The sequence below is a fragment of the Pomacea canaliculata genome, linkage group LG2, assembly GCF_003073045.1.
Source record: "Pomacea canaliculata isolate SZHN2017 linkage group LG2, ASM307304v1, whole genome shotgun sequence".
Taxonomy (NCBI): Eukaryota; Metazoa; Mollusca; class Gastropoda; order Architaenioglossa; family Ampullariidae; genus Pomacea; species Pomacea canaliculata.
Window position 1 is genome coordinate 35,870,873 of NC_037591.1, and position 12,636 is coordinate 35,883,508.

At 39.4% G+C, this 12,636-nt stretch overlaps 2 protein-coding genes across 4 annotated transcripts; both read right to left on the bottom strand.

Annotated features, from left to right (window-relative positions):
- Positions 1-874: 874 nt before the first annotated feature.
- On the bottom strand, positions 875-2,921 carry LOC112557436 (39S ribosomal protein L51, mitochondrial-like). Its single transcript, XM_025227292.1, has 3 exons — positions 2,472-2,921; positions 1,752-1,862; positions 875-1,516 (listed from the first exon to the last, which is right to left on the bottom strand). The coding sequence occupies exons 1-3, from the start codon at positions 2,776-2,778 to the stop codon at positions 1,299-1,301; spliced, it is 636 nt and encodes a 211-aa protein (XP_025083077.1). The 5' UTR covers positions 2,779-2,921; the 3' UTR covers positions 875-1,298.
- A 1,962-nt stretch (positions 2,922-4,883) lies between these two features.
- LOC112557434 (zinc finger protein 37-like) lies at positions 4,884-12,417 on the bottom strand. Of its 3 annotated transcripts, XM_025227289.1 has the most exons (4): positions 12,373-12,417; positions 10,622-10,776; positions 8,346-9,706; positions 4,884-5,047 (listed from the first exon to the last, which is right to left on the bottom strand). In XM_025227289.1, the coding sequence occupies exons 2-4, from the start codon at positions 10,717-10,719 to the stop codon at positions 5,025-5,027; spliced, it is 1,482 nt and encodes a 493-aa protein (XP_025083074.1). In that variant the 5' UTR covers positions 10,720-10,776; positions 12,373-12,417; the 3' UTR covers positions 4,884-5,024. The 3 variants fall into 3 exon arrangements, with proteins under 3 accessions (XP_025083074.1, XP_025083071.1, XP_025083073.1); XM_025227286.1 differs by lacking the exon at positions 4,884-5,047 and having other exon boundaries at positions 6,810-9,706; XM_025227288.1 differs by lacking the exons at positions 4,884-5,047; positions 10,622-10,776 and having other exon boundaries at positions 6,810-9,706.
- Between the last annotated feature and the right edge of the window lie 219 nt (positions 12,418-12,636).

Sequence of the window (12,636 nt, forward strand, 5' to 3'; positions counted from 1 at the left end):
GAACTTTTCTTTCTTGAAATTGAATGTGAGAATCAGATGGACTGTCTAGCCTTCTAGTGAAACATTGCGGTGCACATCTTCTTTGACGGGCAACACGAGCGCAACATTTTGTTCTTTGTTATCAGGTTAAGTTCATTTTAATATAGAAATTAATATAGAAATGTGTACATAATTATGCTTAATTTTCAAGATTTAAGCCTTCAAAGATTGGCATTTTCCCGTCACTAGAAATTAATTACTTTCCTACACTGGAGAGTTCCGTTGCTCACAAGTAGTATTTCTAGTAGTAAGTGTTGCTCACTTCAACAAATCTATGCATGCCTTTAAGTTAAATGAAAAAACACTGCTCAGGTTTCTTGTACAAGAAGCAATATTTTTTTGGCCCACAAATTGAAACACCTGATTGTGGAATATAGCCCTACAGATTTGAACTTCATATAGAAGGTTTCACTGAAGTTTAAAAAAAAAAGTTAAAAGTTCCATACTGAATTCACTTGACAGAATAGTAAAATATAAAATTTAAGGGGCAACAATTTAGAAATACTGCCCTACATGGCTTCCTGTTTTCTTGACTAAACCAGCTGTGATTATGAGAAAAACACTAATATAATATTTCTTGTGCCTCTTTGTTATAAATATCACCGGAATATGTTTTTGTGATGCTCAATTTTCAGTGATATTCACTCAGCGCTCGTGCAAACCTTTAAATCTTTGTGAACAACAACAAAATAGAACTGGCTAGTTCTGGTCATCTGTTCCTCATCGCTAACTTCACTCTTCTTGATTTCTAATGAGTCGTATAACACAAAATACAAAATACCCATTCTACCTTTCATCCCCTCATTATATAACACATAAATAAGTGCCTTAAACAGTGATGATGTATCAAATATATTTTCATAAGACAGTTTCATTGAAGCTTTCATTTTGAAGCTTGTAATACAATTTCAGATGTTAAATATTTGCCATGAAAGTTTTCGTTACAGATATAAATATAGATATCTACCTAATGGAGTATGAGCAGCTCCATGACAGTTGTTCTTATAAGGTCTGGAAATACATTTTAGTAGCAAGGTCTTTTGCAACACTTTTGAACTCGAGCTTGGGCAGTTAGTAATGATTTCAATAGGTGAAAGAAATGTTGTGTACTTCATGTACACAATTTCCTTCTACAGAGAGTGACTTAAAACAAAACAGATAAGGTATTTCTCTATGCTTGATATGAACACATCATGAAAATGACAATGTTAAAATATAACCCGACTTCAAATTCACACAAAAATGTGCCTGATACCAATCTAGTAACGTTTGCTACGTCTCTGGTTATACCTTTTGTATAGAAATTTAATACGCTTTTTCAACCGATGGAATCTTGTAGGATAAAGGTATGCCAATTCCTTGCCCTGAAATTTCATTTGGCGGGATAAACGTTGCATCTCATTTCCCTTGAAACCAATCAGCCACGGAGGGCCTGTAATAAGGTCACTGGGTTTGACACTGCCATCTCCCAGAATGTCTGAAAGTAAAACAAAATATTGTAAGGCATTACAAATTCATAATACATGTAGCTGGATTCACTTTGTCAAATCTTCTATTTTAAAATTATTTCACAAGTATTCAATAAAGATACCTTTCCTACTCTCTCATCTATCCTTCAACATTTTAAATGACACTCCTAATACACTGAGAGAATTCTACTGTTACCAAATGAGTAGAGGCATATAAAAAAATTATTGTAAAATGATTCTTACCAATGTAATCATTCTGACCAAAGAGGGCTTTTTTCTTGCTCCAAGGATCTGAAAACTTGTACTTTGGAAGGGCTAAAATGGGTTCCAAATGCTCTCCTCGAGGCAACAACCCTTCAAGCAAAATTTTTTCACATCAACTGCATGCATGCAAATATGAACGTAACCATGAAGAGATGACATGATTTCTGGAAGAGAAACACACTAAGCCAACAAATAAATTCTGGTAAGGCAGAAGAAAACTTTCTTTTCAATCTTGTAAAATGCTACAACACCATTCTAAATAATAGGTATCAGTAAAATAACAATCCAAGTAATATTTGACTTCCTTGGGAAAAAGAAACCAAACTAGCTATGGAAATAAACACTGAACACCCTGGGTTTGGCATTTAAAACAAAAAAAAAAGGGGGGGGAGTGGACAGACAATTTACGCCAGCAACTAAAGATCTAGCAAGGCAAAGCTGCAGGCCTTGTAAAGATGTGCCACTTCTTAAGGCAGATTAGCGTGACCGAGACTAGATAGGAACCCGGGACACCCGATTCTCGCTAGATGAAAAGCGCCACCGGAACGCCCTTCAAAAGGGATCCCATGGGGATTTTAATCTTTCTCGCAGTCCTCAAGGAAAAACTTAGCACTACTATATCCAGTTAAACTTTTGAGTGTGTCCATGAGAAATTTGGATTAATTCAAACTGTAAATGATGTCTCGAAGTAATTCTTACCTCCAGTAAAATATTTTGTCTCGTAACCATATCGGCGAGGACCTGGAACTCGGTATGGTGAGGGGGGGTCGTAGCTCACTTTCGTTTTTTTCTCTGACTTCTCGTTTTGAGGTCTAGGTTTGGTTGAAAAGCTACGCATCAACAAACTGGCGTAATTCTGGTTAAACGGAACATGATTTGAAGAAACAAATTCATAACTGTTTAGTCCTTTGATCACATGTACTGTATCGTGTGCACGCTGAACTCCGTTTCCTCCGACAGATTCAAACAGTCGGAGCTGAGCGAACGCTTTGTAAAACTTAAACATTTTTTTTTTTTTTACTAAGCAAGAAAATTTACCAACAACTGTGGTAAAAGAATGATACAAACTGTTTCTCGCCCAGTCAAACCAAAGAAAGTTATAATTTCCACATAGGTCACGAATTCAACAAAACACCTTTACAAGAAACAGAGTGGCCGTTCTTAGCTCTACAAATTCATAAACTGGGAAAGACAGTAGCTTTTAAATAAAAGGCAACTTCTAAATAAAACTAAAAATCTTCAAGAATTTAATAATACTTAGGACAAATTAATAATACAAAATAGCTATGATTTTTTAAGCTTTAAATTTTCACAATTATTTCCCCACGTTTCAAGAAGGGAGGGAAACGAAACGGTTTATATTTTTAATATATTGGAGGCGGGGTAATGGTGTTTTAGGCCGTGCCAGCAACTAAGGCTATATCACGGCAAGGCAGCCAGCCCTGTAAACAGATGCCACGTGCAGAGAAAGAACAGTGTGCCAGAGAAGAGAGTTGAACCCAGGCGGTTAGGTATTGCTGACAGTAAAGAGACTGGACAAGAACTAAATGAGCGTTGTATAGATCCTTCAATGTCAGCCTTTCCCTTAGTGGCAGATAAACCAGGTAGAGCAGCGGTTCTCAACCTGTGGGGCGCGACCCCCTGGGGGGTCGCGACGTGCCTACAAGGGGGTCGCGAAGGTGGTCCTTTTTTAAAAGTTTCTTATACCGGTATTAGTGAAATTAGCTTAGATTGTGTAACTGAGTGGTGAAGGCGATCAAACTCCAAATCTCTTCTCCCTATTCAAGTACACTGTCTCGGCAATGCAGTGACTTCTCACTTCCAAAACTCAAAACACAATCCCCCTCTCAAACAATTAAGCCTTGATCAGGTGAAGAATGTAATTATTGCCCATCTAAACGGACTGCAAGAAAGGTTTCAGCATTACTTCGCTGAAATTGATGTGACTAAATACGATTGGATTCGTAATCCATTTCTGGCTGATCCTAGCACAAGCGGGTTGTCCACGGAAGAAGAAGAGCAGCTCATCGACCTTTCGAGTGACCAAACCCTGAAAATGGTCTTCCAAACAACACCAGTGCCAACATTATGGATTAGCGTCAACGGTGCTTTCTGAGAAAGCAATGAAAGTTCTGCTGCCATTTTCAACTTCGTACATGTGTGAGCAAGGATTTTCAGCATTGGCAGCACTGAAGTCTCAATACAGAAATCGTGTGGACGCAGAGGCTGAGCTGCGAATAGCAGTGGGTACGAACATCGCACACAGGTTCGCTTCTCTATTCAACAGCAAGCAGGCTCAACCTTCTCATTAATCAAAGTGAGTGTCCAATAAAATAATATTTATTAGCACCACAGAATTTGCTTTAGTAAAATTTCATTAACAGTTATACTTCTTGCAGATACGAACTTTGTTCTTCCGTTGTTGATTTCTACGACGCGGCGTTCGAGGTTAGCTAAGGCTTCCCCCCCCCCCTTCCACCGACCTCGCTGGCTAAGGGGGGTCGCGGACGTACCGGTGTTCGTCAGGGGGGTCGCCACAAGTAAAAGGTTGAGAACCGCTGAGGTAGAGGTACCCCATAGGCATAGGGCATATCTCGATCTACACTTTTAGGCGGTTAAGCAAATCGGTGTCTAGCGACCTTCCGACACCAAGTGCGTCCAGTTTGACGCAAACCATAGATTATATATATAGTCTATGCGCAAACACGATAGGACCGACTATAGCGACACCTCCCCAGCCCCTCTAGCCCTGCTGATCCACCTCACTACTATAGTAGGCTTGGGAATAAGATACTGCAAACTTAAAATTTGATTTCTTCATGTGTAATGCTTTGGTATTCTTTCCCCAGATATTTGCGTTATCGTAAAATGGGGGAGGGGGGAGAAGAGAGAGACAAGGCCTCGGCTGCGGGCCCCACCACCAGTTGGTACAACTTACCTTGTAGTGGTGTGGTGGCTTGCGCGCGCCTTGTCGATCCACAGAGCTATATGTTGGCAGGAGCTTTGTGCTAACCAAGGCGAACAGGTCTGTCAGGGGAGAGGCCAGACTAAAATGTTGCACCCTGGCCCTCCAGGTTGGGGGTTTTGCTTTGGGCTAACAACTCACTCATTTAAAAAAAAAAAAAAACTGTTACAGAAACCGCAACAGTACCACAACAAGGGCATGGTCGGGAAGATTCCTCTCTAGAAGAGCTTATGACGCACGCTGATGAAAGCCTTAGGGAAGCCAGCTCGCCGACTTATCTTTTGACCTCAGCAAGAATCGGGATAGGGACCTGGAACATCAGAGCCGTTTGTTTGCTTTTAACGCTGTGCCGGCAACTATAGGGCTTTATCAACAGAAAATAATCTTAACTTTAAAAGTTTATGGACAAAACCCTCCTAGTGATATAACGATAACATTCTTTAAAAGGCCAACGCAAAGAGTAAACTATGTAAAAGAGCGGGAAAAGTGTAAAAAGGAGTGGTGAAGCCCAAAAAGGCCACCAGCAAACAAAAACACCAAAAGACAGTTATCAGGACATAAGATAGTTCAGGACATAAAATTTCTTAAATATGATGGTAAAGTCCTATCCTCCTTAAAAATGAAAAGATTGCTGCCAATGCGACGGACCTGAACAAAGAAAACAAAGAATTTGCTGTAAAAAGAAAAAAAAAAAAACTGCCGGCGGATATTCTGTAGCTCAGGACAATCATAACATTAGACCATAGACAAACGGTGGTTGTTCACATTGTAAGAGGTGTCCTTGCGTGACAGGTGTGTCCTAACAAGGACCACCTTCTCTCGCTCACAGGATTGCATGAAGGAAAGCAGTCGGAAAGACAGGAAAGGGTGGCATATGTAATTAATTTTGGCCCAGTGTCCCAGTGGCGTTGCCATAGGGCCTGAAGATAGGTTTACAGTCTGATGATACTAGCGAGTGTAATTTGCCAGGAGACTGACATGCAGCCTTGGCAGCCTGGTCTGCTCGAACATTGCCTGAGATACCAGCATGGCCAGCCGAAATAAAATTAGTGTCCTTGTTACGATGAATGAGTGCTGCATGAACTTTATGAAACTGGACCACGAGAGGGTAGTCAAAATCATGGAACAAAGAGCTTGGAGGGCAGAATGAGAGTCCTGAAGCAGCCTGTTGCGGTTGGCAGGACGGAACTGCTGCCGCAGCAACAGGGGCACCAAGAGAGTAGAACTGCTGATGTCAACAGAGGCAAGAAAGACACTGATTACCTGGGAACCAGTCTCACCACAGCTCATGTCAGCAAGATTTAACGACAAAGGAAGGAAGATCACCATCATCCAATGCTATGCACCAACAAATGCAGCAGACGAAGAGAAAAAAGACTTCTACAGTTCCCTGCTGTCTCTGCTTAACCGCACACTAAGAAGAGATCAGAAGATCATCATGGGATACCTAAATGCCAAAGTGGGAGATGATAACACCAACAGGGAACTCATCATGAGACATGGCGTAGTGGTGTAGTTGCGGCCTTATGCTTTACTGGGGGCATAAAGAAATAATATCTTTATAAAAGAAACAGTGGTGATGTGTTATTTTTAGTCAGTTCCCAGTGTGGGAACTTTTCTATCAATCACATGATTTGAAGTATACATTCGTGATGTCAGTTTGTAACTCTTTTGTAATTACTGATATATGTTATTTCTGACACTTGGCTAAATCATTACTTAGCATTGTCTTTGCTTTTATAGTTTTAGTCGTTTATAAATAGAGCTTTTGTGATTTTGTGATTTTGTAATTATGCTCTTTTTGTCCTGTATTCATGTGTACAAATGATATTTATGTGCATTTTATTCCTTATCCCTTCAGTTCTTGGAGACATCTGTGATCATTCTGCATATTCATGACATTTTTATACTTATTTGTATAATTTGAAAGCACATTGCTGGACACTATTTCATTGTTATTTGATTTTTTCTCTCTGTATGTATCTTTCTTCTTTTTAACATCACTTCGTCTGTACATAATTCACAACAATAAATCTGAAAATAAAAGTTCAAAAACTAGAACAAAACTACAATTTTAAAGAGTGAAGTCATTTTATTGGGTAAACTGGGAAAAAAATAATTAAATGGGCAGAGAAGTATCAAACTACATCAAGCAAATGTACAGACTCCAACAACTGCATGATGTACTCTTGCATGGAACAGTGCAAGGCTACAAGTAGTAAATATGTAACCATGCTTTTAGACAAGGGAAATAGCACCTTTCCAGGCTAATTCATGAAGGAAATCAGCAAAGCGTCTTTGATATTAATAATAATTTTTTTTGCTCAGAGCACTTTACATACATAAATGCACCCATATAACAGACATGCTCACTGCTACTACAGACGCCACTCATACACCAAGTAAATACAGACATGTCATGCACGCTCAGGGTTACATTGAAGTCGTTCTGAAAAGATGTGTCTTAAGCTTGAACTTAAAGGAGTAAGAGAATCAGAGATACGAAGGCTGACAGGTAATCTATTCCAAGTTGATGGGGCTTGGTAAGAGAAAGACCTTTGTCCACATGTTTTGTGGGACTCCCAGAAGCTTGGTGTCAGAAGAGGTCGAGCGGGTTATAGATGAGAGTGAATTCAGAGAGGTACTGAGGACTGGTGCAAGAAACAGCCGAGTTAATCAAAGTAGAAAGTTTGTAGGCTATACGGTCTGTGATTGGCAGCCAGTAAAAAGAGCGAATGATAGGCGATATATGTACGTATCTAGATGGTCTACAGATAAGTCAAGCAGCGTTATTCTGGATCCTTTGAAATCTGTCCAGAAGATACTTGGGAATTCCAGCTAAAAGAGAATTACAATAGTCCATCCTTGATAGCACAAAGGCACAGATTAGAGTTTTAGTTGCATTGGAGATAGACAAATTGTACTGATCCAACAAAGTTCAAGGTAGACATTTCTGCAGACATGAGAAATATGCTGATGAAAAGTCAAATGCTGATCAAGAATGACACCCAAGCTGCGAACAAAGGAATATATGAGCCGTTTATAGCCAGAGACAAAGAAAGAAAAGGATGACTTAGAAATTTCTTTGGACAAGTAGCAGTTCAGTCTTATCATCGTTCAGTTGCAGTCTGTTCTGAAGCATTCAGGACTTTACATCATCTTTACATTTCTGTATCCCTGTCAGTAGTCCAGGATTATTCAGTTATTCCTCATAAAAAATAAAAATCTAATTGTATGAGTAGATATTTTTGTAACTGTTCTAGAACATTGCTTTCTACCTGGCAGACAATTAACTATTTTAAAATACTTGCATAATTCTCAAATTTATTGACATTTTTGCCGATGTTTTGACAAACTTTTGGACCAACGGAAAACTTCTCCGCATGTGGAGCACTCAAACAGTCTTTGCTCATGAATAGTTGAGATGTGATATTTTAGACTGCGTCTTGATGAAAACACTTTTTGACATTCTTCACAAGAAACCTCTACCTGCCCTTCTTCAACAGAATTTTCCTTCCGCTTCATGCATGTTAAATAATGAATTCGCAAACTTGCCTGACGAGTAAAGGACTTATTACAAAGATGACACACATGTTCTCTAACTGTACCTCCAATATTATGTTGTTCCCTTCTGTGGCGCCCAAGTGATCGATTACTTTTGTAAGACATGGGGCAGTCCTTACATTTGTAGACTCTGGCAAAAAGGTTCCTTTCCTGGTCACATACACTACTCTGGTGTAAGGAAAGTCCCTCTTGAGATGTGCAGCACCTGCCACACTGTGAACACTGAAAAACATGCTTGTCATGTGCAGTTGCAAGATGTTTAATATAATTATTTTTGCCTGCAACACTCACTTCACACAAGTAACACTGATGGTTTTTGTCAAAGCCTTGACATTCATTCAAAAATTTGATTTCTTCAGTATGTTTGTTCAGCTTTCTCGTCTTTTTTATTTTACATTTTGCTGCTTCCTCATTATGCGTCATATCCAAACTCTCACAAACAGAAAGCGGATTAACCTGCTCAGATCTGTGTATCTCTTCATTATTCTCAGTCAAACACAACTCATCATGCTGAGAAATTTGATTTGTACAAGATTCTTGATATTTAAAATGTGATTTATTCTCAGACAGAATATTTACTTCAGATTTTGATTTCCTTTTCTTTTCTTTGCCTTTTCCACTATTGGAACACTCACTCCAAGTTATGGTGTTTTCATCACCATTATGTACATCATCTGATGCACATTTACTTTCTGCCTCAGAGTGGCCTTTTTTGCCATCTGCACATATTTCATTCCTAGATGGATACACCTCCACCCCTCCATTCTGATCATCATCGAAATCTCCAGAGACATTCACATCACAAACATCCATGTCTATTGATTTATGTTTTCTTGTCTTTTTTTTAACAGCATGCCTCTGTTCTTGTTCACTGTCTGCACATAGTTCATTTTTGTTTAACCCTTTTAACTTGTATTTGTCTTTTCTTTGTTCTTTGCAAGCTGATGAATCCTCTGGTACATTTGTGTGTGCTTTGCTATCACTAGATATCTGTAGCATGCTGTTGCCCAAATCTCTAGATACGTGCACATCACAAATATCCATGTCTTGCGATCTAGGCCTTTTTTTCTTCCTTTTTTGCCTCTGTTCTTGATCACTGTGTGCATGTACTTCACTTTCATCAAACTCCTGTAACTTGGATTTCTTTTGTTCTTCTTCTATGGTCTGCTTGTTTTTAGATGAACCTTCATTTACATGATCCTCAGCTACATCTAAGTAAATTTCATATGATGACAGTAATTCGCGATTTTTCTTTTTCTCTCTTTTTCTCTGTTCAATGTCCAGACCCTGTGATGAAGCAAAAAGATCCATACTTGAAGTTGAAAAAGGCTGTGTTGATATCCTGTCCTTATCTTGAGAATTAATCATTAAGCTGTAGTTGCTACTTTGTAGTTCTGCTTCTAATCTGCAAGTAAAAGCACTGTTATAAAAACTGCAGTTTATGAAACATAAACATCAAAACTGTAATTAAAATACTTAAGAAACCAAATGAATATGAAGACTGAAATGCCCTGTATGATTGATTACTTAAGGATTGATTTAACAACAAAATCAATAATGACAGGCAATTATGTTATAATGTTTAAAATATTATTTTAAAACATTCCGTATGAGTGTCATGAACCAGCCTCGTTCAAGGCCAGAAAAACAGGGCCAAAGCTGGTAATAAAACTTTAAAGAGGGGCAGCGGTCGCCCTGGGGTGATACCAGACATTTAGTTGGACGAAAGGGATAAGAATATTTATCTCCCCCGGCATTAACTGAGCCTGGGAATTGTGGCCGCTTATGTAAGGTGTGCCGCAGTCATCGCTTTAGGGGTACGTCCATTAATAAGAAGACCGATATACTTAGCTCGGAGAGCAGTGTTTGTTTTCGTTGCCACCGACTGGACACCAGTGCTGAATGAGGGAGCTAGACGGGTGTCACGACAGTCGGAGGCTGATGTGGCCAACTGTGAGAAAGAGGTAGAGATAGAGAAAGAGATATAGCCAGGTATCACGAGTAAAGCGCAGGGGGATGTGGTCACTTTCATCAAAGGTTGACAGCGTCAGAGCAAGTTAAATGTGGTTAAGAGGGTCACGTGGTCTAATAGTATATAGGCTAGGACAGAGCGGTAGTTGAGACTTTTCCCTCGTGTTCCAGCAGAGATGTCGCAAACTGAGTGATTTTCAGTCGCAGGTAGCAGGTCTGAGAAAAGGAAGCCTGTTTCGTTTAGAATGTATCACTACCTGTTGGCACTTGTGGTTTGGTTGCATAGAGTGGAGAGAGTGTGGTGAAAATAAGAAGCTGGTTCTCCCAAACAACAAGCAAAGGAGCCAACCGTGTTCCTGCAGCAAGAAGTGTGAGGAAGCAGCTGGTAGATCCCACAGCGCCACTGACCCAGTTGTGGTGGTCTTCGGAGAACAGCAAACAAATCATCTCTACTGTTTAGAATCGTCGCTGCTGAGCAACTGTTGTGGAGCAGCAGCAGGGAACCTTCAAGAAGGCAAGGCATTTGCCGTTAGTTGTGCTCATCTTCAAGTAATCGAGGGAAAGGTGGCCAAGTGGTGCTAGCAGTTCCAGTGCAAAGGAACAGTTTGTGTTTTGGGACCCTATCAGATTCGGAGACTGTGAACTGTAGGTCAGGAACGGACCGTGTGTCCGGATGTATGTATATTGACGTAAGACCTAGTTATTTTCCAAATTTACTACTTTGTAACTCTCAATTTCCCAACCTGATGCCGGGTTGCTTTAAGTAGTTACATACATGTTCGGTTTCATATCAACCTAGTTTTCCTTTTCTTTTTTTAATAATAATAACATACGTTGTACAACTGTTTTGTCAGTTGTGTTTGCACAAGCGGGTGAAAGTGTTACCAGTGTGTATGCGTGTGGATGTGCAAATAGGCAGGTGAGGGGGTGTGAGAGGGAGAAAGTCAGGTGAAGTGTCCCCTTTCCCCTTGGGAGAGATAGGCCCATCCTTCTCCCTGCCTCATTTGTCACAGTAAGTTATCTATGAATCTGCACAATATATAAAGATTACAACACACACTCAGGTATTTTCCCCAAATAAACTAATTCATTAAATATAAAAATACAAATACATTTATTTACAATTTCACACAGCATGAATAAAGATTATATAATAGATAGTATGAAACAGACCAACTCAAGGACATCCACACACTCTGTGACATTAACCTGACAATAAAATAATAACATTGGTTATGCTTAGTGTCTGCTATCTACATATATTCCTCTTTACGCATCAGGTTGCACATAAGGCTTCAACCAGAGTCCGCCACCGATGTCAATCGGCTGAAACCAGCTCTAAGTGACCCCATGTCCAGCCCTTTCCTTTCATCTCCCTTTCCACTGCTCTTCTCACTTAGTGTCTGCAGATTCTAAAATTTAAATGCATGTTTTGTGTAGCTAGAAGATATTGACTCAGTAGAGAATCTTTTTTATTGCAATTTGTCATTTTATGAATCTGGTATCGCTGATGTAGAACTGAATATAAAAGAAACACAACTCTTTAATAAATAGATAGCTAGCCTACTGTTCAATATACAATGTTTTAAGTTTTTCTTTCACGAATGAAGCACTAATTTTCCATTTTGGCGGGTAAAAGGAAATATGAATGCGCATACCATTACCAAAGTAGTTCGAACCGCGGACCACTTTACTAAAATAAAAAAATATGGCGAACCACCAAGGCCTAATATCACTGTATCATTAATTTCAAATTTAAATTACCTCATTTGTTTCATTACAATTCAAAACTAGATGTACTTTTGTGACAGTAACAAGTTTACATAAAATTACATACTTCGCAAAGTTATTATTACGATTTTAATGCGATGAATGTAATTGTTTTTGATGAGATATTTAGGTGATAAATATCACTTTGCTGACATAAGATGACATCCGCGGACCACCTGACTTATGCGTGTGGCCCACATGTGGTCCGCGGACCACACTTTGAGAACCACTGCATTAGGGGACGTTGACACATCGGGTCTCGTAACAGGCACATTTAGAGAAGCAAGCATAAACGTTAAAAACAAACAAAACAAACAGTACAAAACATACCTCCGATGATAGCATCACTTTCCCATAGCGGAAGTGCGAAGATCCTTTTGAACAGAAAGGAGAACATTTCCGGTATGATCGACTTGAACAGAGGGGCATATGTCGTTAATGAACTGTTGATGTCCTGGATGATAGGGACTTTTTTTAATCGGTTAGGAAAAAATCCTGGATATCGAATAGCCGAAGAAGGTGAAGTGATTTTGCAATTTTATCTTTTCGATACTTGCGGGTAAAACGGTTTGGGATCACAGATCATAGAAGCAT